Here is a 27,012-nt window from a genome sequence, read left to right on the forward strand (position 1 = left end):
TTTTGAGACAGGGTTTCTCTATATAGCCTTGACTGTCCTAGGACTTGCTCTGAAAATCAGGCTGTGTGTGTGTGTGTGTGTGTGTGTGTGTGTGTGTGTGTGTGTGTGTGTATCTTTTTTGGTTTTTTGAGACAGGGTTTATCTGTGTAGCCCTGGCTGTCCTAGGACTTGCTCTGTACATCAGGCTGGCTTCGAACGCAGAGATCCACGTGCTTCTGCCTCCCAAGTGCTGGGATTAAAGGTGTGCACCACCACCTCCCAGCTAGCTCACTTATTTATCAAATCTAAAATGTTAGAGTCATAGAAGCAAAGAGGAGCATGGTAATTACCACAAGTGACTAGACCAGAGGCTGAGAATGGATAGGGACAGGAAGGTTGTATTAAAAGGGAAAGGTTTCAGTAAAGAAGGGACAAGCTAATGCCTACCCAGAATCACTGAAAGAGATAGACAGTACTCACAAAGAAATGGTAACTATTTGAGGCAATGGATACATTAAGGAACTTGGGTTGATTGCTCCACATTGCTACATCACAATGAGGCCTATACACATATGAAATCATTGCATCAATTAAAGTAAACTTTAAGAAAATTTAAAATAAATGGAAGTGTTTGAAGGCACTGAGCATTTCTCAAGAAGGCAAAAGTGGAAATGGAGGTGAGTGAGTCAGTGACATTCCTGACTGTGCAAAGTGGCTGTGACAAATGGCTAGATGAGCTGGTCCGGGACTTTGTCTCTGGAGATCAAACAGCATGGGGTGTGTCTCTATATCAGGAATTCCAAAATCAATGTCTCAGATGCATAAGAAAAATATACCATAAATTTAGTTTTTGATTTTTGTCTAAGTAGATAAGAGTATTTCCTTCGGGTAATTAAAAACACATCAAACAGCTGGCAGACAACATATTTTTGACAACAATAGGAGGAGAAATCTCTCTTATTTTTCAGACATATGCTAAAATGGAAACACAGACAGACCAAGGGGTAAAAGCACACACAGTCAGTCAAAAACAGCATGTTTAGTGAGTTAGGCCTGTATCATTACAAAATATTTACGAACAGTCACACACTAACCACACACAGGTCATCAAAGCATTCAACTGTACCCCAAGGCCTTCATTCACCACACACAACACAAGTATCAGGACTGGAAGCTTTTGTTTGTCATCTTTTGACAAAGAATTCAGAGGTGAGATATAGCGTCAATGCCCAATCATAATCTGGAGGCTTGTCTTCTTACAATATTTCTCTTGCTATATAACTTATAGCAAGAGAAATAATGATGGTTGCAGATACAAAAACCTACCCTAGAGTTTTGGAAAATATTTTATGAAATCAATGTACTGAAATTGCCAGTGATGAGAATAGGCAAGAAAAAATGCTGCTGAGAGCAACTCCTAGAGGGAAGTAGGTGAACGACACAGGTTGGGTGCTCAGAGGGACACACCTGTGTGGGTTCTGATGAGGCTGCGTCTCTAGGGCCTCCAGGACTGTCATGTTACAATGGTTTCTGTGGTGGTTTGAATGGTCCCTAAAGGGCCTATAGTATAGGCTCATGTGTTTGAATACTTGATCCCTGCCTAGTCAATGGAACAGTTTGGGAAGGATTCAGAGGAGTGTCTTTGGTGGAGGAGGTGTGCCTCTGGGGTGGACTTTGAGATTTCAAAAGCTCACTGCATTCCCATTTAGTTCTCTCTCACTCTCTCACTTATGGATCAGATATAAGCTCTCAGCAACTGCTCCAGCACCATTCCTGCCCCCTGCTGCCGGTCCGCCCCTGTGATGGTCATGACTCTAACTATCTGGAACTTTGAGCACCCAAATTAAATGCTTCCTTTCGTCAATTGCCTTCCTGTGTCTTTTCATGGCAATAGTAAAGTAACTAAGACAGTTTCTAAGCAGAAGTTTACCTTATGTTGTTCAAGTTTTCGTTGTATTGTGTTTGCTGTTTCTTCGTGGACCTGCTGAATGGTGATCTCTTCTCTCAGGGCCACCTCCGCCCTGTACAGCCAGGCACCTATAGTGCCCAGAGGTGCAGGGAGAGATTTATCCAGCTGTATATGCCAATCAAAGAGCTGAAACAGGAGAAAAACATGTCTCTGCTATGGAAGATAATTCCTAAAATTTCACCTAAATGAACTTAGAAATCTACAGAAGACTCACAGAAGTCCTGGGAAGACAGCTCAAAGAAGGGACAAGCTCACCACTCAAGCATGAGGTCTGAGTTTGATTCCCAGACCCACAAAGAAACCTGCATATGGAGGCATCTGCTTATAAATAATCCCAGCTCTGAGGAAGTAAGGCCAAGTGGGTCCCTGGGTCACCCCTTGTCAAATTCAAAAACTGACAGTTCTGTGAGAATTGCACATGGTTGCGCATGCAAGTACATGGATGTACATATGTGAGTATGCTTGTACACACATATGCAATTGTGCACACACACCACAAAGGTGAGAGATAGAAAGTGAGGTTGATTAAAGATAAAAACCCAGGCTAATTCAATAAATATCATAAAAGAAAGTACATTCGGAGTTTGACAATTTGAGCATGAGAGGGAAATTAAGATCACAGTATATTTTGGGACAAAATACATGTTAGACATGGGAGTACATTGTTAGAACATGTAAGTGACTTTTGTCTATGGGAATAACCTAGTGACTACTGATTTGAGTGTGACTTTTGTTTAAACAGAAGTGACGGGGCCTACTAATGAGCCCTGAAATTGCAGCATCAATACACCAGATATGAGAATCCCACTGAAAGCTCCTATCCCATCAGAAAGGCTCTAGCAAAACAGGTTATCGAGATATCTCCAGACAAAAACAAAAGTTTTAAGATATTTTTAGATATTTTTCTTTTTAAAATATTTATTTAGTGTGTATGTGTTTGTGTGCTCGAACACACACACAGGGCCTGGGGGCCAATGAAGACTTGAGTGTGTCATGACAGGTGTGTGGAAGTGAGGGGACAGCTTTTCAGGGTTCAGTCTCTCTTTAGACCTTGTCTTGTTGCTGCTGTTGGGCTGCACACACCAGGCTATCTGGCTTGCAAGCTTCCTGGCAACTTTCCTGTGTCTACCTCAAATTTCTCTGTAGAAGAACTTGAATTACAGATGTGCACATTTTGGCTCTGGGTTGTCAGGCTCAGGTAGCAAGTGCTTTTATCCATCAGAATCCCAGATTTGCATCAATGCACCTGGCTTTTCACAGGGGTTCTAGGGATTGAACTCAGGTCTTTAGGTTTGTGTGGAAAGTGCTTATACCAGCTGAACCATCGTCCTTGTTCAGAAACCAAAGGTGTTTTGCTAAATTCTCTCCATTTCTTCCATTTACCCAAATTCTCACATACCATCTCCTGGTCTGCAGGAATTCCAGCTTAGAAACATCTTATTCCTTGATAAAGTTTGTAGGATACATGAAATTATCAAATTAAATAAATAACAAGTTAAATAAAATCAAGTAAAATATTTCTGTTAGTTGTAGAAGATGTCCAGATCTTTGCAGTCTTTCTGGTTAAGGTTTGATCAAATAGATCAAGCAGCTTTTCCTTCACATTTATAAATGACCAGACAAGCAGTGATGCTCCAATTACAGAGCATGCACTTGCCTGTTGGTTACCACAGGAAGGTCCTGAGCTACTCAGAAAACAGCATTACAGATTGTGAGAAGCAGCTGACTCTTCCAGGAAGTCTTCTCCAAGGTGAGAGTCACCATTTCTAAACAACTGGGAAGGAAATCCTGGAGGAGACAGAACCCAGGAGCTTTCAGGTGGTCTGTCTGTTGCACAGCTGATGGCAGTCATGTCTGGGATGGGAGAAAAGGGAAGCACCTCCAGCACCAGACCGGGAAGCCTGACCAGAGGGCAAGCACTAATCCTCCCATGGTTACTCCTTTCCAGCCCAAGCCAGAAGGAGCAGGGCCTTATGCAATAAAGCCATGTGAAAGATGGTGAAGCACAGCTTGGCTAAGACACAGAAATCCAAGTGAAACTAACTTACCCTGGAAGACACTCTCTCCCAGCACTGTTTTACCAGTGCTTGCTCAAGCGATAATTTGCCGTCTCTGTGCATTGGCTGTATTAGATGTTCCACCTGTTTCCTTTTTATCTCATATTGAACTCGGAAGTGCTTAAATGACTAAAAGAGGAAACACAGATACAACATGGTAGTGAGCCCCCAAAACCAAAAGCAAAGGAAACCATATCCCCTAAGTAATGATCCTTTACATTCGGAGAGCACTCAGCAGCTATGTTGTTGATAACATTATCAACTGCAGTTAGGACACTGAGCCTTGAATGTGTTTGGTGTTTTCTATACATCATCCTCTCTGGCTCTATCTATACACACACACACACACACACACACACACACACACACACACACACACACACACACGAAAGGGAGTTTGAACAGAAGTACCCTGCTTAGGTGGACAATGCAGCTCCGCTCCCAGAAGGCATGGGTTATGAAATGAAAAATCTCAGTGTCAAGCATAAGCTACCTCCCTGGGAGTTATTGGCACCCAAAACAACACAGTTTTATTGTGTTTAGTTTGTCCACCATAACTAGATGGCAAGACCCTATTGCTGAAGACACCACTAACTTGGTTACAGTACATAGAGAAATTACCCTAACACTCACCAGGAAACTCTCTCTCTCCTGGCTCGCTTACATAGTGAAGGTTGTGAGGAGAAAAGACATCATCACTCTTTCCCAGTGCTGGACACAGCATGCAACAATAATGACCCACTGGCAGGATGTCCCCACTGGTGTGACAGTGGCACACATCGGTTATGAGGTTAACAAAGTGCTTTCTGACTGGGCCCCCTCCACAGGTAGGATCTTGCGTCTGTTACTATAAAAATGGTCAAAAGCCCATGACTGGAGCTCATAGAGCCTCGCAGGAGAATCTACTGTTGTTTTTGCTAAAGGAACACACTGCCAAACTGCATCCCAACTACTTATGTTAACACGTGTAGATATGGGCCACTCTCAACTTGATAAGAAATGTTTTATTTGTGAGTGGGTCCCGGATATTGCAGAGATTCACAACTGGTCAATGTGAAGAGTATAAGCAATTCTGAGTGCTCTGTCATGTGGGGGACATCTACCTCAAATTCCCACCATCCAAGGATCAGGGAACTTCACCAAAGGGAGGAGAGAAGGTAATAGTTGGTGTATGGGAAAGAAATCTGTGGGCTGCTCACTTCTGGACACGGCAAGCTATTGTACCCATCAACTCTCCATAGCTCTGGTGACCTGCACAACACATGCCCAAGATCAGTCAATCAAAATTCTAGCATGGAGGGCACCTGAGGTCCCACCCTTAGCTGAGGAGCTATGGACCCTTGATGGCTCCTAGGAGAGGGAGACTCACTCTCCCTTATGGATGGCAGCTGGTAGTTTGTTTATGCTCCAGTTTGTGGTCACACTTACACACATATGGGCAGCACTAACTGGACTCAAGAAGATATCAATAACAATAATAGATAAAAGAAGGCACGAAGGTGGGAAGACATGGAGTGAGGAGCGTTAAGAAAAGTTGAGGGAAGGGATGGTAGATGCATATAAGTTGTACAATCCATGAAACTTTTAAGGAGTAACACTATTGCTTATAAATAAATTTAAAACATTTAAAAAGGACTATAGGGGAAGCTGTAGCCATGCCTACTTAGGGGCTGGCTACAGGTGTGCCTGACCACGCTTTCGAGGGTGTGGTCAGGGTGACGTAGAGTGACTGCATTTTCTCTTTCGGTTTCATTTTGGTACTAGCTGGACAGACTGCTGGCACGCTGGCTGACCAGGTCGCTCTGTAAGTAAGGCTTTTCCCTATTAAATACCCTTATATTTCTACCTGACTCCATATTGGTAATTTCCCACTATAAAGGACTAACTTCTAGGTAAGTAATTTATGAACCAGTTCATATTGCCAGAAACTCATAGTTAAATACAAGTATGAATTTATATATACTAATGAACAGAATAACTGCTTTATGAAGAATTCTTATTATTTATAGTATATGATATTATATTGACATTTTAAGTAGTATCATATATATTACATATGTCAAATAATGCTGAATTAAACATACCTAGATTTACATTTAAGCAATTCTGTGTAAAGCCGTTTCCTTTGGGACCTTATTACTTACATAATAATCATGTAATTTTATGCCATAAAAATTTTAAATATGACACGGAATATTTAAAATTTCATCACATTTAGATTTAACCATACTTGAAACTAAATAAGTCATCCTGAAGTTGTATGGTTTTTTTTATAATAAGCTAGCATGTCTACAAAGTGCTTCTATTCACAGATATGGATTGTAAACAACCATTAATTGTAAATTTGACATCTAAAATGTGACTCCACATCCAGGGTTGAAATGAAAATGCCATTAAGATGTGCAATTAGATTACAGAGACGGGGAAAGCCCTAGAATCTGGCAGACTCTGGAGAGAATTTCAATTATAAACATGCAAATTCCCTTGAAGAACACTAGGGGGAGTTGATGAATACAAATTTGACCATAAACTCCATCTTGCCCTCCCTCTTACTTAATGGAATTTAGGAGATACCAAAATGTAAAAGCAAAAGAGCAATCTTTAATTTTGCCCCACAGAATTCTGTGTTTGGAAAAACAGGAGCCATGTTACTTCTGACGAGCCGAATAAGAAGAAAATATGGATTATGTAATGTGAACATGAAAGAGAATTTTCCCACATGCAGACTATGGACTATCTTCAGCATTGTTTTAGTGCTGACAGTCATAGATGGGGAAGGAGACTGTCTTTTTGTGTTTTGTTTGTTTGTTTGTTTGTGTCCTGAATCTCTGATAAAATAACACCCCATCCTGCTTGGAATTTTAATTTTTGACTATTTGTGCTACAGTTAAAATTTATCAACTAACAAAACAAACATGTCTCCTCTGTTTCTACACTATGTTCTCAAGTTTGCAGGCTTAATCATTTTATAATGCAACTCATGGAAGAGAATTTCATTTTGGGGAAAACAAGAAGATTACACAGAGTTTCAAAGCAAAAGGATCCATGGAAACCAAGCACAAATTTATTGATTTGCCAAGTTAAAAAAAAAAAAAAACACAACATAACAACAATGGCATCTGAGTTTAGGTTTGTTTATAAAGTGTGTAACATCACACATTCATGGTTTGATAAGTCCTTTATTGTCTGCCAGGTTGGATGTCTCACATCACTGCACCTTTCTGGTAGGGGGAAAAAAAAAAGAAAACAAAAAGTGCTGAAGTATAACAGGGTGTGTCACATTCAGCTTGCCCACTAAAACGAAGTGGAATTTGAAATGGGAGGAAAATGGCAACTCGGCAGGGAAGAAGTCACAACTTTTTAATGGGAAAATCCTGCTGTGGCAAGATCTCCTGGGAAGTGTAAATTGAAAGCAGAAAGTCAGCTTGAGGCATTGGAAGGAGACTGGACACGGCACTCTGACATCAGCCCAAGGACAACTGTCCAAGGTAGACAGGTCACAGTCAGTCCAGAAACTCATTCCCTCCATGGACCCTCAGAAAATACTTAATGAAATTCTTTTTATACCCCGTTTATTGTAGTCTTCTTTGGTCTCAAATCAGTTGTTCATTTAGTGATATTTTTATGGCCCTTGACATCTGTAAACACAAAAAGTCTTTAAAAGCAATGACTCCATGTGTTTATTCTGTGTTGTAGGTAAGACTGAACTGTCAAGAATGATGACAACTCAACTGTCTGTACTGAGGGCACAGTGCAACCTTAGAGTACCCACTTAGGTAGAATCAGTATTGTTCTATTCAAACTTGAGATAATGCTTGCTACTTATTTAAAGAATTTTCTCATTCATATGATTTGGAAGATTACACGTATATATGTGATATGTCTTCATTTCACCCATGAAAAGCTTCTGAAAAATCTAAATCTCTTTTTACACACTCACCTGATATTTGTCCTGAAGACTTGACTCTGTCATCTGTGCCCTAGTCAAATCTCTCTCAAATTGTTCTATCCAGACTTTGGTTTCCTTCAAAATTAGCCTGTCTTCTCTCTGGAAGTCAGATAACATTGAAATGTTATTAGTAACCATAAAATGAATCTCTGATTATAATTAGTGTTTAGTATATACCAAGTATTTCTGAAAATGTTCTTCTGCCCAGTCTTCATCATTCTGCAGTATAAGAAACAAAACTGATTCTGGATAAAATGTCTTTTGAGTGCTAAAATTATCTTCCTTCCCTTCCCACCTCAACACTAAGGGGAGGTTAGTGTTGACTTAAGTTAGAGTACCAACTGATAATAAGGAAGAACGTGCTCAAAACAGAACATCTTGCTTCCAAAATATACCCAGAAAAGTGGTAAATCTATAACAGAGACATAAGTCTGAGGGTTGCTTCCCAAAACATGGTTATTGTTTTGGTTGCTTCCCAAAACATGGCCAGGGATCTACTATGGGTGGGGTAAATTTTGGTTGCCAAGGAGTCATCACAATAACATTAGACAAATCACACCTATTGTATATTATCACAATATTTACTATGTACACAAAAAACACATGTAGACGCTTCGGTGTTATTTCCTACTCTTTGTCTATATTTCATGTCAAACACCATCGTACCAAACAGCTAAACTGGCAGCATTCCCTTCATTTCTCTCTCTGTAACACAAAGGCACATTTATACTTTTAAGACATATCTATATAGACAAAAACTTATGGTGTTTGGATCAGGAAACAGAAATAATTTCACATTTGACACAATATTAGTTATTTCTAGCTTTCTATCTCCATGCTGGCATAAGTCGATTGCATTGATAGCTATTTATACCCAAGGCCTAGAAATTATATAAAGAAATATGGAGAGGTTAAAGGATAGGCTAAGCACTTAACAACTTGAACATGAACATTCCTTGTGCAAAATCTTTTGAGAATTTACTACATATATGGACATTGCTCAGCCACATGACCCAATATTGAGCCAAAGATCTGTCCTCATACTGGGGACACACTGGACCCTTACCTTTTCCAATCTTTTCTGTTTCATGTTTTCAGATGTCAAAATAGTCATTTTGCTTGATTTCTACTTTTGTTTGTCAAATTCAGAAAAGTCAACATAATCATTGTAAATCTATTAGTGTTGTTAAGTACATTATTTGATACCATATTGTAATTAAAAATTAGTGGGCTTAGGTTGGCAATAATATTTAGCCACACAGACATATATTATTAGAAAGCAAAGGAATTTGCAATGTGGAGAATTAATATATTATTAACATAAAATTAACATATTAAAAGGAAGGTGAGCATGAAGAAAATACATGCAAAAGAATGATGAAGTAGCTAAGGAGTGAAGAATATTTGAAACGCTCATTCAAGACTCCTTAAATCTTACCTTGGAATTTTGTATAAAATTTGCAAAAGATGGAAAAACTGGAAATAATTCCTAACAATATGAAAATATACAGACACATAGAATAAATCAGGAGCAAAATTATGTAGAAAAAGATGAAAATCATTGGAGAGGCATCTGTCTATTGATAGCTAATAATTTAAGGCGTATAATGACATTAAAAGGTTTACATAGATTCCAGCAAGTCACCAAAATTAGCTGACCATGGATTTTTTATTTGAACTTGAAATAGTCATATGTGGCAAGACATATAATTTTGAAACATGTTTTGAAATAGTTTCAAATATGTTAGGTGAAATATATAAGGAAAGATCAAATAGACTCAATTTCCCCCTGTAAATACACTGACAGAATATGCATCTCTCCATGAGTACCACAGTTAAGACTGTGCTAAGGTTAGTCAATAATTTTGTAAGGGAAAAAAAAGTAATTGAAAGGTTATTAGGTAGTTGAACAGAGTTAACTGGCCTATTTTGTTCATTTATGACTTAGTACAAATTACCTAAGGAATATCTTAAGTAAAAAATTTCTTCATTGGTATTATTGGTTGAAGAATGGCATGGTAAATGTATACTTCCAGTAAGAACATTTACATATAAGTGTGCGTGTATACACACATACATATGTGTGTGCATCTGTGTATACCTGTGAGTATATGCATATATTTACATTTTACTTATTTTGTTCATGTGTAAGGATTTGGTGGGAAGGGAATGCTTCCACAGCAGGGATGTGGAGGTCAGAGGATAACTTGGCAGGAACCAGTTCTCTCCTTCCACATGTGGGCCCAGGACTTGAGTGCCTAGTGTCAGGCTTGACAGCATGCTTCTTTACCCATTGTGCCAACCGCTGGCCCAAGAGATCATATTTCAAATGCATCCATAGCATATTTCATTAAAATATAGTCATCGAGGTGCTACAGAAATCAAATACATAAAAGTAACCTGACATTATTTTTAAATGGACTAAGAAATTTGCTAAGACCCAAGTGAACAAATACCAAAGGTTCTGAAGGAATGGCATGTGTAACCCTAATAGAGACACCAGTAACATGTGCTAAGTTCTTTTATACTGCTATGCACCATTGATGACATTGACAAATACAAGCTCTAAAATATATTTTAATTATTAAAATATTCAGTTTCAGATGCTTATTTCCTGTATGTAAAAATCTCACACCAAACATCTTCTTAAAATTAATTTTAAGATGACCAGGAAAATGTCATCCAAGTCTTCCTATTAGGGAAAGCATGGAGGATATTTTTTAAATAATCAAAATTTATTTCCTACATTGCTGTTAATCTGTTAATATTGAGGCCTTTTGTGAAGTATACTAATATACACACTCCTCTCTCTCTCTCTCTCTCTCTCTCTCTCTCTCTCTCTCTCTCTCTCTCTCTGTGTGTGTGTGTGTGTGTGTGTGTATGTGTTTCTCTTCTCTAAGGATTTTTGCCTTAAATTCTTGCTCACAGGCATCCTCTTTTGCCCATCAAATGTCTCCAGAATTACTTGTCTGAAAAGACAATTCATATCAGAGACATCCCCACAGTAAAACCTGAAAACCCAGTTTATTCATAAATCCACCTTGGGGAACATATACACATTTCAAATATGAAAGTAAGCTGGAAACCTTTGTGGTGTGTGACTCCAGTACTTTAAATAAAATTCCTCACCCACACAGCGACTTGCAAGTCCAGGTTTACCATCAAAACCTATAAGCCTGATTGACCATTCCCTGGTATGAATCCACACTAGCAGGAGCAGGGGCTTCACTTGAGTCTGTGCTTCTTGGGGACATTCGTTTTATAATCACAATAAACTACTCTAGTGGTCAGTCTCTTCCTGGATGCCAGAAAGAACAAGAACAAAAAGTTTCCTAAACTATAGGTCTAGGAAGCCCAGTCCTACAAACCACTCACTCCATTAGCACTGCCCAGGAGCACCTTGAAACACTAGTCTCCTTTTTTCTGAGTCACTGACTCGTCCTGTAGGCACAATACCTGTTGTTCTTGTGGACTTGCCTTCTGCTCCCTGATTCTCTCCTTCTTGGTCCTGTATTAACGTTTGCACTTCTTTAAAAGCATTTGTTTTATACACATTTTCTTTCTATCCTCAAACAGCTCCAAAATTCCAGCTGAGATCAGGGCAACGGAGGCAGAGGCATTCTGTATCCTGGGTTATTATGTAACCTTAAAATAAAATTTGAACTTTGCAGTGGCAAATCCATTATGCTAAAGTTTAAAAGAATGTAATGGAAGTTTTGAGTATTAGAACATTGTGTCCATCGATGTCACATCCTAGGAAATGAGGCATCTGGTGTGCTGACTAGAATGCAAAACAGGACAGGCATTCTATACCGAGGCTTGAACAAGACGTCAGACATCACTGACAATTTAAAATTCAAATGAGAGCAGGAATTCCACTCCAAAGAAATAATCTTATAAGAGAATTTCATCCTGTTATTTGTCATAGATAATTGGAAATTTACAGTGTCTAAGTTTATACAAATAAACAATTGTCCATACGCACAGTAGCCTGCATGGTTTTTCTTATTAATGCAAAAATAACTAAAGCTATATGAGTGGTGTAATTTTTTCTAAAATACTGTGAGTCTATATATACATAAATATGTTAGGAAGTAATACCAATGTATTACTTTAGTTTGCATTTCCCAGAACACATTCTATCAAGAAGGTCAAATAAAGGTCATTTTCTTTTCTATTTCATTTGAAATATTATGACAGTGAACACAGGTCATCTGAGTGAGTTGAGAAGTGAAATGTCATTTAAACCATTGAAAGCTGGAAAATCTAATTGCAGTGAGTAATTAGAACTTGGGAAAATTATGCCTGACTTCTGGTGTTTTCTGCAAATAGATACATAAATTTTGAAATCCTAAATTAAAAATTTGCAGATCAAGTACAACAAGGAGCCTCCAGACTTTGTGTACACTTGATGCAATATATTAAAGCCCTAAACGGCTGACTCCCCTTAATTTCAATTTAACTAGAACATTTATTACTGGCAATGTTCTGCCTGATGTACCTGTCATATGAACCAGATAAATCTTTGCTAATCCCATCCTATCTGCTCATAAGTATTCTTTACTCGGTTGTAATTAAATTTGCATCCTTGTTCTCATATAAAAACTCAGTCCGAGTAACTTCTTAAAAACATTATGCATGTATAAATTATGCTCTTGTCGTAGTGGAGTGGCCATCAATTCAGAAATAGCAAATACCTACCTCGGTCTCCTGCCCATCACAGCCTGCACCGTGGGTATCAGGATACTGAGTCAGAAACTGGGCTACATAGGTCATAATAGACTTCTCATCTGGCTTGTCCACATCAACATCTGTAAAAACAAAACTTAATTATGAGTTAATTCATTCCCTAGGTGTTTATCAATGTGAGTTTTGAAATGTAGCTGCCACCCCACAGACTCCCATCCTGAACCAGGAAGAAAACTGAATTACTAATAGGAACAGTGTAATCTGGGTGAAATTTTATCACATGGAAAAGTGACACTAACTAATTACTTTATAAAAACCCCTGTAGACTTTCAATATCATTTCTAGGGACTGCTGTAGGATTTATAAAGTGAGGTGACTCCAATTACTTAAAAAGGGAATGAAAGCTCTGGAATTTCTGAGATGACTTAAATGTGATCCCTGATGTTAAAGACACAATGGGAGGGAGTAAAATTGCTTCAAGAAATGTGAAAAGGGGGCTGGAGAGATGGCTCAGTGGTTGAGAGCACTGCTTGTTCTTCCAAAGATCCTGAGTTCAATTCCTAGCAACTACATGGTGGCTCACAACCATCTGTAATGAGATCTGGTACCCTCCTCTGGCCTGCAGGCAACATGCAAACAGAACACTGTACACATAATACATAAATAAATCTTTTTAAAAATTAACATAAAAAAGAAATGTGAAAAGGGAAAGAGAAGCTATATTTGATGTATGACATATGTCATGATTTAATATATTTTGTTAATTCTGTACTAACATGTAATGTGTTTGGTGACACCAAATAACTCCATCATACAAATATATATATATATATATATATATATATATATATACACAAATGAATATATACTATACATATACATATTTCTAAAATAACTACTATAATAGGTATTATTTTACTTTAATCTATCTCCCTATAATTCAAATTGGCTGAATGGATTTTGAAGAAGTTTGCATTAGGAAAATAGTACACTTGGGAGTGAACTCTTTAGATTTTTCTCAACTTGATACAAGTGAGGGTCATCTGGGAAGTGGGAACTTAAACTGGAAAAAATGCCTCTGTCAGATTGGCCTGTGGGCAATTCTGTTTGGTATTCTTTTATTGTTATTATTGTTATTATTATTATTATTATTATTATTATTATTATTATTAATTATTTTGTGGGAGGGCCATGTTCACTGTGGACAGTGTCACTCCTAGGTGGGTGACCTTGGGTATGTAAGAAAGCAAACTGAGCAAGCCATGAAAAAGCAAGTAAGCAGCACCCTTCCATGATCTCTGCTTTGGTTCCTGCCTCTAGATCCCTGCCTTGAGTTTCTGCTCTGAGTTCCTGTTCATGATGGACCATAAGATATAAGATGACATAATCCTTTCCCTCTCAAGTTACTTTTGGTTGTGCTGTCTGTGGCAGTAATAGAAAGCAAACTAGGACAGATCATCTCAGCTTTATCTTTTAATTAATACATTTTTTGAGACAGGGTCTCACTATGCAACTTTGGATGGCCTGGAACTCATTATGTAGACCAGGCTGGCTTTGAATTCATGGACACCCACCTGCCCACATCGGCCTCCCAAGGTTAATATTAAAGGTGCATCACCATACCAGGCTTGGTCTCGGGTTCTGATCAAAAAGTTCTATATTAGGGGATAAGAAAGATTTTTATTCTGCACTAGGAAAACTTGGCTTTTAAAAACAGATGCATTTAAGTATCTGTGCCTGAGTATATGCATATGTAGGTACCAGCAGAATCCAGAAGAGGGCGTCAGATCCCAGGAACTGGAGTTACAGGCTGCTGTGGGCCACCACGTGGGCACTAAACCCAGGTGTTCTGTGAAAGCATCAAGTGCCCCAACCATGGAGCCATGACTCCAGCCCCATATTTTGTCTTCCCTTCATCCTTTCCTTTAAGTTGATGGCTGAAATGTGTACAGTTTTAGGGGAGTGAAATGAGGCCAAGTTCTTGCCGGTGGCTGTGCTTATAGTAAACCCTGGGCCCAAATCAGGATCCTTACTCAGCCTGGATTTTCACAGGCCTCTCCTCTGAGGGAGCCCACACAGGTCTCTTTGAGTTTTTGAGGCATGGGAGCTCGTTCCAAAATCTCATTTTTAACAAGTTTGTTTCTGCTGTGTATTTACACTTATGCACAATTAATGTATCCATTACAAATTAAAGTAGAAATTTCATAATTACCAAGCTCCCCGCCAAAAAAAAGATCTATAGCAGTTGGCTAACCTACTTTGTCATTTTTACTTCACCATAATAAACAGCTTACTCTTTTATTTAACACTTATTGAAGGTATCAGAATTGTCTTTGAGGACTTGAAAGAGCCAACCCTATTTCTCATAAATCTTCAAATTGCCAGCCTTTCCAGTAACAGCCTGAAGGATAAACATTAGTCAACCCTGGGAATTATGCTGATTGACACACAAATACTGGGTGCTACCCTTTCTGTAAATGTGTGATTTTTCTTTTCTGATCTTCTTTTTATTTCAGATTTGCAAGGTGTTTATGGATAATTCTTTTAACCTGCCACAGCCCTCCTCCTTCACACAGATACCATGAAAACCTTTCAGCAGAATATCATTTTTTAAAAAAATTAATTCTTTGAGGATTTCATACAATGTATTTGATCATATTACTCCCAGTTCCTCGAAGATACACCCCTACCTGCCTACTCTCAAATTTTATGCCCCTTAAGAAAAGGACCCATCAAATTGCCCACATATTCCTGCCTATAGAGCTGTCTACTGGAACATCATTGACCTATCAGGAGCCTCACCCTTAAAGAAAAGTGACTCTCCTTTTCCTAGAGGCCATCCTCTGTCCTTACCTCCTAAGTTATGAATGAACACATGAACTCCATCCCACACTGTGCTGGAATATTGACTAATTTGATGTTACACAAAGCTGCTGTGAGTTCATGAGTGTGATACTCCAGTCATACTAGAAGACACACACCGTTTCTCCCCAGGGACTGACTCCTACAAGATTTCTGCCATCTTTTCTGCATGTTCCCTTAGTCTTGGGTAGGTGGGAAGGATGCAGATGTTCCATTTGTGATTGGTTACTTCACTGACATTCATTTTCCACACTTTAATCCATTATGTGCTTCTGGATTAAACACCTCCCACTGTTCAAAGAAACTTTGATGGGGTCTGAGCGGTGCATTGATCTTTGGGTAGAGAAATATAAATTTAGAGCCACTAAAGGGGTATTTTAAGTTTTGTGCACCAGGGTAATATACCAACAGCAAAGGGCCGTCTGGAACATTGGCATCATAATCTATTCTCCGAAACCGGTGACAAACACATAGAAGACACACAGCACAGGAAGCTATTATTCCATCGTGCACTCTCCAGCTTCATGTTGGGTTGGGTACATGCAAACATGCTTCGGCCTACACATATCAGTTGAGGATCATTCCACATACCTTCAGGATCAAGGAGTCTGGGGATGCCCAGTTGTGTTTCAGCGATAGTGAAGGCATCCTCCAGATTTTCCCTGTTAGATCTACTTTTCACCTTCTCCAGGTCCACCAGCTCAGGCCGGATGGCGTGAATGACTGAGTGAAAGGCCAGCCCAGTTCTCCAACTCTTCCCGAAGTCTTTCACCTCTATTCCGATCTGCCTGAGTGTGATGGACATAGAAAACAATGTCATGTTCTAAACTGTTAGTTGTGCTTTTCTTTAAGGTTTTGAATAATCTTTTCATTTTAACCAGAGATGTAATGCGTCTACCATAGACAGAATATATCAATCACAATTTAAGAGGCTATTAAGATGAACACATTTTAATTACATAGTTCTCTTCTGTCTTTTATTTTCTTCTTTTCTTAATTTATTTTGAGAGAACTCTACTGTGCAGTTCAGTTTGGCCCTCCTGCCTCATACTTCTGGAAGTCTGGATGAGAGGTGAATACTACCATGCAGGATTTTCTACAGGACAGTTTTCAATTATTTTTACAACTTGTTAGAACCTTGAAGGGCTTAATTATCTTACATTCTGATAGTTTTCATTTACTTTTGTGTACCATTTACAGTCTGTGTGAAGACAAAGATCATAATTTTATCAGTGATGACTGGCTAGAGTCCCACACAAGATGATTTTAGGAATATTGTCATTGATAGGCTGAAGTGGGGATGGAATCTAAAATCATCACTCTATGTCAGGTAAGAAGTTGAGAAGCACAGGCTAAGATAGCATAAAAGGCAATTTAGACAAAAACTATTGTCAGTTGGGAAGCATATTAATATCATCTGATCTTAAAGAACTTTCATAGCACTGAAGAGTCACTTCTCACCTCTCTATAGTTCATGCAGATATCCAAAGAAATGAAACATAGTAATGCATTGATGGGTAGAGATATCTCATGTCCCCAGTTATATATATTTAAAGACAAGGAAAATAAAATTTTTTACTGATATCAGTAAACAAGCTGTAGGAACAACCTTGAGGTGTCACCATATCCATACTTATGCTAGTGTCCATCATGCAAGTGGATCATGATGAACGCAGACATGAGATCACCATTCTGCCTAGACTTTGGCTGTTCCCTGCCCAGTGAGTGCAATAGATGTAGGGGTACCCAATGCAGTTGCAATGAAGTAATGTATAAGTAATGTAGGAGGGCTCCCAAATTTAATTTCTACTATAGACTCTAAAGAGAAACAAAAGTTTGCTTTTGGAACTATTTCTGATGACATCTTGAGTCACAGACTCCCAAATTAGTAAATCCTCAGCACACTTTAAAAGCTAATCAAAACCACATACATTACTAACATTAATTATATCTTCTGTTCATCTTCTCCCCACTGAACTTTGTTCTTTGAACATTTAAAAAAATAGAACTCACTATATTTAGTGAGTCAATATTTCATAAGATCTTGTTTATAACTATTTTGCAGAAGTAGATAATTAGATTCATATTGAACTTATGCAAACAAACCTGAGAGAAAATGAATTAGCCTCCCATGTCATCGGGGAAGAACAAATGAAAATACCATCTTTTACATAAAGATATTTGTCCCAAATGACAGCAAACCACAAAATAGTATGATCAACTGAAACCCCACCAAATCTGCTAAAAGAAGCTCCTGTACTTACTAAATTTATATCCACTATAATAAAATTGTGGACCTCTGTAAAAGTAGGCTGTATGCAATACTGTTAGAGTGGATAGAGGAGTCCATGCTCCTGATAAAGTACACAGTGAAAAAATAAAAGGGTCTAGAAAGTTTCAGAAAATGTAAACTTCTCCCCCAGGACCTGAACTTTAGCTCACACTGATGTTAAGTAGAACTTGGTGGCCTAATGAAGAGATAATCAAGTATGAACTTTTTACAATCCTCCAAATGAGAGCAGAGATTCAAAACAATGGCCTGATTAGAATTAGCCTTTATACTATGAATTAAAGGTGGGTGATTAATCAATCTTATTAATCAGAGTTAATCACTTATATGAAGAAAGGATTAATTTTATTTCAGAGATTTCCTGGGGCATTATTGGTGCTTGTTTGCCTACATTCATTACTTTTATTATTCTCCACATGTGCCCTGGTGTGCTTGTCAAGGTCAGGGGACAACCTGGAGCAGTTCTCGCCTTCCTATCCTCCTGGGATCTAACTCAGGTGTCAGGCTCAGAAAACAATTGACTTTACTGGCTGAGCCATCTGGCCAGCACTTGTTTTTCTCATTAGAGGAGAGTGAAGCAAAGGCTGAGGAAGAGGCTCATACACATATCTCCTCAAATGCCACAACCTTGAGAAGTGATGGGGGCATTAAACTGGCATTGAGACCTTTACAGGGCTTCAGGTTAAGCAAACTGTTGGCACTTACTTGCCTGCTGTGTGTTGGACCCACTTCAGCAGTGTCTTCTTGGCATTTCCTTGGATCTTGGTGGTCACCTTGCGTTTGCTTGGTGGGCTGGCAGTCTCGGTGCTGACCATGCTGTCCACAGAGGAAGCGCTGCTGGACAGAGACTGCAGCTGTGGTAGGTTGCTGGTCAGCTCTTCGATCTGTATGACCAAGCAGAAAACAGTGAAGATGGTGTTTGCTCCTATTTGCGCAGAGTTTACTTCCCCATGGAGAACTGTCAATTTTAGCATCCTTTATGTCCCCCAGAGGCAGATGAGTTCTTACAGGTTATGGTTCATATCTTAGTCTTTCTAAGAAGTGTTTTTGTTTTTTAAGGCTTATTTATTTTGTGTGTATGAGTGTTTTTCTCTGCTTGTATGTATGTGCACATGTGTCTCTGGTGCCCGTGGAAGCCAGAGGAGGCCACCAGATCCCCTGGAACTGGAGTTACAGAAGATTATGAGCTGCCATGTGGGTGTTGGGAATTGAACCCAGGTCCTCTGGAAGAGTAACCAGTGCTCTTAACCACTAAGACATCCCTCCAGCCCCTCTTGGTGTTTGTTGTACTTCATATTGCATTGTGGGGTGTATCTTACATACAAAAATATTGACTAGCTGAGGGGATTAATTGATGCTACAGTTGGAGCTTTTTCCTGAGGGTTGGAAGACTTGTTCCCTATGTGGTGACATGGAGAGGTACTGACATATCCAAAGATAGATCCTTGAAGGAACCACTGGGGGAGCAGCATTGGGAAGAAGCTGGAGAGTCTTAGGGCTAGTTCTCATGAGTGCAAATCTAGCACCTCAGTTATTTTGTTAAAACAATGGAAAAGGAACTGGTGTAATTAATAAAATAAAACCTAGTGATTACAGACAAAGGCAGGTTAATTTCTCCCTGCCATGTCTAATAGGACTTAGAACTGCTCCCTGCCCAGGCAAAAAGTAAAGTAACATTTTCCTGAGCCCCTTGTATATCCACAGGTACCTCCACTGTGGGAAGTCTACATTTTAGATGATTACCTCTACTTTTCTTTGGGTGGAGGGTTCACATATGATGTATTTGAGTGGTAGAAATACAAATTTTTCTCTTAAACTATAAATGTGGGGAGTCACATCTCGATTGAGTCAAGGACCAACCAAAGGGTGTAGAAAAGAGGACATTATGAATCTGCCACCCCAGACCTCTTTGATGTCACAGCAAGCAAAGAAGTAGATGTTATACAATACCTGGAAATACAGGATAACAGTCCACATCAACCCAAGAACAATTGACGGACGGCCATCAGCGATATCAGTAGCATTAATGTTGACTAATTTAATCTGTTTAAAAAGAAAAAAAAACTGTGTTATTTATTCACTAGAATATTGTGACACATTTAACTATGCAATAATTATGATGCTGTTAGATAACAATAGTATTTGGTCATGCCTGTGTAATAGCACACAAAAATAATAAGGCAAGCCATAGAGACAAATAGGTACATGGGTTTATGAAGATTTCAGGGGCATTTATTGAACATACAAACTGAAAACAACTGTAAAGTGGATCTCAACATTTTCTCTTATTTAAACAAACAAAAAACCCCACAAAATATCACCATGCAGAGAATTAACAACAAAAAGTCAAACAAAAATAGTTATTCTTTATATTTAGAAGTTGACTAAAACAAAAGAAATCACAGTAGGTAGCATTAATAGAAGCATTTACTTTGATGCTTTTTGTCAAATAGCATAACATTATAGGTTTTCTTTTACCTATAAAAGCCAGCAGTTGAAAACTCTAAAATTTGTACTAACCGGCGATCCTCTGTACATGGACTGACATGGAAAACAAAAAGAGAAGATAATGTGTGCATGTAAACAAACCACAGCACTGTTAAGTTGTCCATGGGAACAAAGGGTACATCAGTTAGAGCATGGCAAGAAGACAGGACTTCCAACAGAATAAAGGACAACCAGACAGCTCAGAACAGAGATTATAAGGACTATGGGATGAAAACAGAGAGCTTTCAGAGTGAGGGTCACTCTACTCATAATGGTTCCTAATTGCCCACTGGAATACTTTCCCTGATATTAAGGTTCTTAAGAAGTGTCATGAATTTAGAGGACCAGTCTGTGTGTCAGTATCCACAAACTAAGTAGGGCTAAATTGGAAAGAGACAGCCTGTCATGAGGGAAGTGTGCCACACACGCATGCATACTTACCTTCTGACTGAGGAGCGAAATCTAGGGATCTACCTGGAAATGCACCTTCAGTGCCAAGCAAGAGTTTTTACTCACAGTTATAAGTTGCATCATTATTTCTATTTGAAAATTAATCAAGACTGAGAATTGTGTATAAACCATAAGGAATGAACAAGGAAATCTATATAGATAGATGTGGTATGATTTTTTAAATACACTTTAAAATAGGAAAGCAAAGTATACACCTACAGTAGTCTACCTTCATGGAAGAAAGGCAGAGGTGTACAAAGACACACCTTACTCATGGAAAGAGATACAGAAAGGATGGCAGAAACTAAGACTGGTTACCTGAAGGTGCAGAGAGAGTCTGCACTATTGTTAAACTTTGACTCTAAGAACAATGGTGATGACTAATTTCTCCCACTAAACCAGGAACTAAAGGCATCCAGTGGTGTGTGTGTGTGTGTGTGTGTGTGTGTGTGTGTGTGTGATGCAAAATGAATATAAACAGCAGGAGTCTTTTCCATATAAAAATGTAAATACAATTCAGTAGATCTGAAAGAATAGAACTAACCTAGGTCAAAAGGAAAATAGTTTTTGATCTATACAAACTGTAATGTTAAACACAGAAAGATTTGTGCAACTAGATACCTCTCTCTAGTTGCTCACTGTAGTCCCACTGGTGCATGGATTAGCAATTCAACAACTATTTTACATTTAGATTAGAGTTGAAAGGAGAGAATACATTGTTGATGAAATCTAGGTTTCTTTCATTATCAGAGAAAGCTAAAACAAATGAGCAATAGAAGGCCAGGGGAAACAGTTTGGAGGTGGCCTGGGATCAGTGTGAACTAGTTGTTTCATACAGACAGACAGACACACACATACACACACACACACACACACACACACACACACACACACACACACACGCAAAGACATGCAGACATAGAGAAAGACACACATACACACATAAGAGTAAGTGTGTGTGTGTGTGTGTGTGTGTGTAGAGAGAAATAGAGAGAGGGAAAAAGTGAGGGAGGGAGAAGTGTAGATAGGTGTACACACATGGATTAGAAAACACACTTATTTTTTTAGACCCATTTCTCAAAAGAGCCTAGCTTCAATGATATCCCAGCAGCTACACACATTTCTAGCACACAGACTCGGCTCATAGAGACCATTCACAAATAAAAAGAAGACATCCCTGGAGAAGTGGTCAGTTTCAGGCCTTTGGAAGAGAAAATATGTGGCCATATGACATAAAAGAGATGATGTGTGGTCTACAGGATGCAGATACCAACTGAAGGAACTCTCAACAGCCATAGCTCAAGTAACAAAACAACACAGCACAGCAGCCACAATAAAATACAACTAGAAAAGCTAAAAACGAATATGAATAGTTAATACTAAAAGAAATAAGTAGTTAAATGAATAGTTCATTTCTTTGTGAATAGTTTCAATATGTATATGCAGTGAGAAGAACATAGAGTCATTGGTGAGCAAATTGAGCAATAACCATTTGAAGGCAATGGATGTTAAATTTTGAGAACTAAATAATAACATGGTCTTAATTATGTCCCTTAAATTATTTCTCAACTGTAAGTGGACAAATAGCAACATACCCTATGAAAACATCCAGATGCACTGGGATTTGAATGTGTCACTACTGACTTTATATGTGATAATATGACCTTTAAATTCAGTCAATAGTATTTGTTGAATTAGACTTCGGTGTGTTACTGGGGTCAGATGAGGGCATTATGGTGGGACTTCCCATGCAGGAAGGATGAGGGAGTTGGGTTGACAGAGAGTTACTTGGTCTCACTGTGTGATATGCAGCATCACATTGTGATATAGCCAGAAGGCAGACGCTTGCACCCAGCAAGCTCTTGGATACTCCAGCTTACAGAACTGTGAGATAGTGGTGTTCTACTCTTTACAAGTCATCCAGTCTTAAGTATTCTGTGATAGCCACAGTGAACAGACTAGGAGGTCGCTTTATCAAGTGATTCGTGTTCACAGCATCAGAATGAAAACAGGAGAAACCTAGATCCATCTGAGTGATATCCTGGGAATAATGTAACATTGCTTTCTTGAGATTCTTGCCAACAATGTGGAACTACAGTCTAATCAGAAGAACACACCCACATAAACCCAAACTGGGAGTTTCTAAAAACTAGCTAATTACCAGTATTCGAAGTGTCAAAGGCCATGAAAGGCTAGGAGTGCATGGAGACCTGCTGTAGAGTGAGAGACATTGAGATGTTTTTTGTGGCATTGGATTGAGTCCGGGGACAATGGTGCACAAACCACTATGCATTTGTTAATGATGTCAGGCTGGCTTAAATTTTCTTGTTTTGGTAACAGTTCCATCATTACGAATGTTCTTAACATGGAGGAGTTGAGTGAAAGTGTAGCTGTGAAGTCTCCTTTTTGCAACCTTTCTGTAAATCTCAATTATTTTACTCCACTCCTGCACATCTACGGTGTACAGACAGTTATGGCCCCACAGACAATAGTGTCAATGCCAGTATACTCAAGCTTTCTTCTTCCAGTGTTGTCACTTTGTTTCTTACCTTCCTTCCTTCAAGGAACTTGAGTGCCGTTCCGATGTTAGCCACAGCATGGATGCGCTTTACCCGGCGTCCTTGTTCACAAGGCTGAGGAAAGAAAGGCATGGCCATAACAACAAGTATGCTCACTGAAAGGCTTCAGATTCCACTCAAGTGTGTTCAAATATATATTGAAGAAGCTTGAAGAGCAGGCACCACCATCCACCTCAGTGAAGTGGGCAGTGTGTAAAAGCATGCTATCCCAGCAGCACTTGGGAGACACATGATTCTCAATAGAGGTTCAATCAGGAGATCTGTCATGGGTTTTCCATACTGATTTCCAAGAATTGAAGTTCAACAAATTCTCATGCTGTCTATTGGGACAGCCACTCCTGCATGGCAAGGTATGCTTATACGAAAAGTACTTTGGTCACTCCTGCCCCTTTTCTTTAGCTATGAGGACATGAAAGGATGTTGCCAGTTACTAGTTCTTGATCCTGAATGACCAAAAAGTTTGAAGTAAATGAACCAAGAGAATTAAAATGCTTATCTTTTTTTATTTCCAAGTGTTTGTTCCAGACAGTTTATGTTTATGTGATAAAATTCATTATGTGTGTTGTCTGTCACATTTAGCATGAAAATCCAAACTAATTTCAATGAGCCTCTTTTTGTGCACTGGGAACACCAGCATTAATGAGGTTCTTATCTGGTAACATGCCCTCTTCTCTACGATCCTAGAGTTCTAAACAATATCCCAGGAAATTCAAGACCAAGCATTAGTTATGTTTCCACTAAGTGATAATTTTAGACTATAACTTTTTTAATTTTTATTTTATCTGGTTTTTTGAGGCAGGGTTTCTCTGTGTAGCTTTGGAGCCTGTCCTGGAACTAGTTCTTGTAGACCAGGCTGGTCTCAAACTCACAGAGTTCCACCTGCCTCTGCCTCCCAAGTGCTGGGATTAAAGGCATGTACCACCACTGCCTGGCTCTTTTTTAATATTTAAATAGAAGATATTTTCATGGGTTTTTTTTTTGGTGTTGTTCTTTCCTAAGAACTTATTTATAGCAATACATGTATTATATGTATTGTCCCATTACAGCTCTATGCACAGAACACTGGTTCAGTTTATCTAATTAACTATGAATTGGCATGACAAAGGCATCTGAAAATCCACGAACCAAGATAGGCCAGACTCAGGAGTCCCAAAACCATGTTCTTTCATCCCACCCATATTCATTCTTACTTCTTGTCTTCCCACACCCTTGGCAACCATTTTTAAACTCAGCCCAATGCTTGCCTTTCTTAACAGATTCAATTCATTTATATGCAGTCCCAAAAGTACTTATTTTCAGCCAGGCACAACAGCTCACATCTGTCATCCTAGCTCCCAATGGCCTAACACACGAGGGTTGCCATGAATTTAAGGCCAGCCTAGGCTAAAGACTGGGACCATATGTTAAAAAAAAGAAAAACACTAACATGATTTGATCTGTTGTCTTTATTTAAAAGGTATCTCTGTAGTCATCCCTTGAGGCTTTTCTATACCCCATTTCATTGACAATATTCACCCGAACTATTTCCTTACAGGACCCTCATTCATAGTCAGCCATGGATACATGGGTCTGGTTTAAACTCTTCTGATAGAAGCTGGATCATTTCCAGGACATTGCTGGCTAATAAATCTCATATTTCTCAGCTTGTGTACAAACACAGTTTCTCTCAGGGGTACTTCCCTTAGAATTGCTGAGTCGGGACAATCAATACAATGTTCAAAGTTTAATGCCACACTTTCCCAGAGGGTAGTGCTCTGCTCACTTTTGCAAGAATCGAGAAGATAATTTTGCCGGTCTAAGTCCCCTTCAACACTTGATTTGACAGATGGTTCTTCCATTTTTTTCTTAAATTCAGCATGTGTTCTGTTCCCACTCCAGTGCTCATCTGCATATTCCTGACCAGCCAGCACTGGCATAAATATCTCTCCCTCTGACCTGTGGATTTCTCTTGTCAAATTCTTTTCCACATCTCCTGTCCAAGATTTCCTTGGAGTCACTGCTATCTTATTGTTTAGTAAACACACTTTATATGTCCTTGCTCTCACCCTCTTTCAAGCCTCTCCCAGTATAAAATTGTGTCTGTCTTAGGCAGGTGAGAAACTTCTTTTGCCACTTTATTTTGTTTTTATATTATATGTTAATTTAATTTTAATCAAGTTAAAGGAAGAATATTTTCACATCCAGAACTTTGGGTCATGTATTATTTTTTAAACTCAATTTTCTAAAAGATATTCACCTATCTTCTCTAAGTGTAACAAGACCTTATGACATTAGTACTGAAGGCACACATACAGGAACTGTGCACACGTTTAGGATCTAAAGAACAATTTCATCCTTTTTTAAGTGTTTCCCCCATTCTATTTATTGAATAACCCCTGCTTTCTCACACATCTGACATGAACCTCTAAATTATATTATAAAATTCCATTATGCTTTCTATTTCTCAGCTTCATTAAATTTACCAGTATGAATACCCCATATCAACACACCATGCATTCTAAATATATCTAAAATATGGTATCCTTGAATGATCTGATATCTAGTTGGCAAATTCTTTCTGCCTTTCTTCTTCGGAGGTACACTGGCTCAGTGAGGAAGAGATAAACATCTGTTGGATTATCTTAACTCATGTTTGCACTTGATCTTTGTACAATAATAGATCCAAGTTAGTAGCTATTCTCGATACTAGCCTGTAAACTCTTTGGGGATGTCAGCCATACCTCACTCATCTGTGTTTCTCTAGAGGCATAAGGTAGTGTCATATTCAGACTGCAGACTTGAGGAACACTAGCTTGTCACGCAAGGTGCATAGCAGAATCGAGGTCTGCTCAGTGACTCACAGGATGAACCTAAGGGATTACTGGCACTCAAGTTTTTACCAGTCATGCCTGAGTAGGTGATGGGGCTCCCCAGAATGCAAAGTGATAAAGAGTCTTCCAAACAGCAGGCTTACAGGTCAACAAAACAGACTTGAAGAGCTCAACAGTTGTGGGTATGTGACCGCCGTGTCCCTATTGTTTGTTTTGTGTTTTGCTTTCTTGTTTTTTGTTTCCCACATGGCAAATGCTCACATTCTTTAAATGTCCCACAGTTGATACTCAACTAAACAGGGGAATCTAAGAAGGATAATTTAAAATATGTTAAATTCCCTTAAGTAAAAATCAAAGCCTCACACAATTTCAATTTTAAGTATAACCTAGAAATGATGAACTTATGGGAACAGAGAGCAGAATTGTGGCTATTAGGCTTCAATGTGGGTCTTTTAACAATGGGGAAATGATTGGCTTAAGGATATAAAACTGCAGTTGGACAAGAGGCATGGACTCTCTGAAGTCTTGGGGTCTACTGAGAGCATGATAAATATGGTTGATAACAATACGCTATATTTTAAAAGTTGTGAGATAGTATACTTTAAGTGTTCTCAAAACAAAAATGATGAATATGTGTGATATAACATGTTAATTGTTTTAATTTAGCCATGCCATTGTGAACATACTGTATTCTGTATCATAATTGTGCATGACTTTATTTATGAGCTAAATAAATGAATGAAAAAAAAATCAAAGCCAAGGGAGCCATATCCAGGTCATCAAAGGTGACTAGAATATAGAAACCTCACCCTGAGATGCTGGCACTACAGAGTTTGCTAAGCCATTTGGTCACATTTCCTGGATGCTTATCAGAGCCAGAGGCCTGGGCTG

At 38.8% G+C, this 27,012-nt stretch overlaps 1 protein-coding gene across 1 annotated transcript in view; it reads right to left on the reverse strand.

Annotated features, from left to right (window-relative positions):
- The window catches only part of Syne1 (spectrin repeat containing nuclear envelope protein 1), a 453,101-nt gene that overhangs the window by 340,415 nt on the left and 85,674 nt on the right, over positions 1-27,012 (reverse strand). The window contains exons 4-12 of the mRNA XM_035440411.1: positions 23,282-23,365; positions 20,316-20,336; positions 19,746-19,838; positions 18,501-18,679; positions 16,097-16,293; positions 12,656-12,765; positions 7,946-8,053; positions 3,997-4,134; positions 1,910-2,074 (exon numbers count right to left, since the gene is read on the reverse strand). Of these exons, the coding sequence (XP_035296302.1) occupies positions 1,910-2,074; positions 3,997-4,134; positions 7,946-8,053; positions 12,656-12,765; positions 16,097-16,293; positions 18,501-18,679; positions 19,746-19,838; positions 20,316-20,336; positions 23,282-23,365 (1,095 nt within the window). The remainder of the gene's footprint in view (positions 1-1,909; positions 2,075-3,996; positions 4,135-7,945; positions 8,054-12,655; positions 12,766-16,096; positions 16,294-18,500; positions 18,680-19,745; positions 19,839-20,315; positions 20,337-23,281; positions 23,366-27,012) is intronic.

The sequence above is a fragment of the Cricetulus griseus genome, chromosome 2 (assembly GCF_003668045.3).
Source record: "Cricetulus griseus strain 17A/GY chromosome 2, alternate assembly CriGri-PICRH-1.0, whole genome shotgun sequence".
NCBI classification, from domain to species: Eukaryota; Metazoa; Chordata; class Mammalia; order Rodentia; family Cricetidae; genus Cricetulus; species Cricetulus griseus.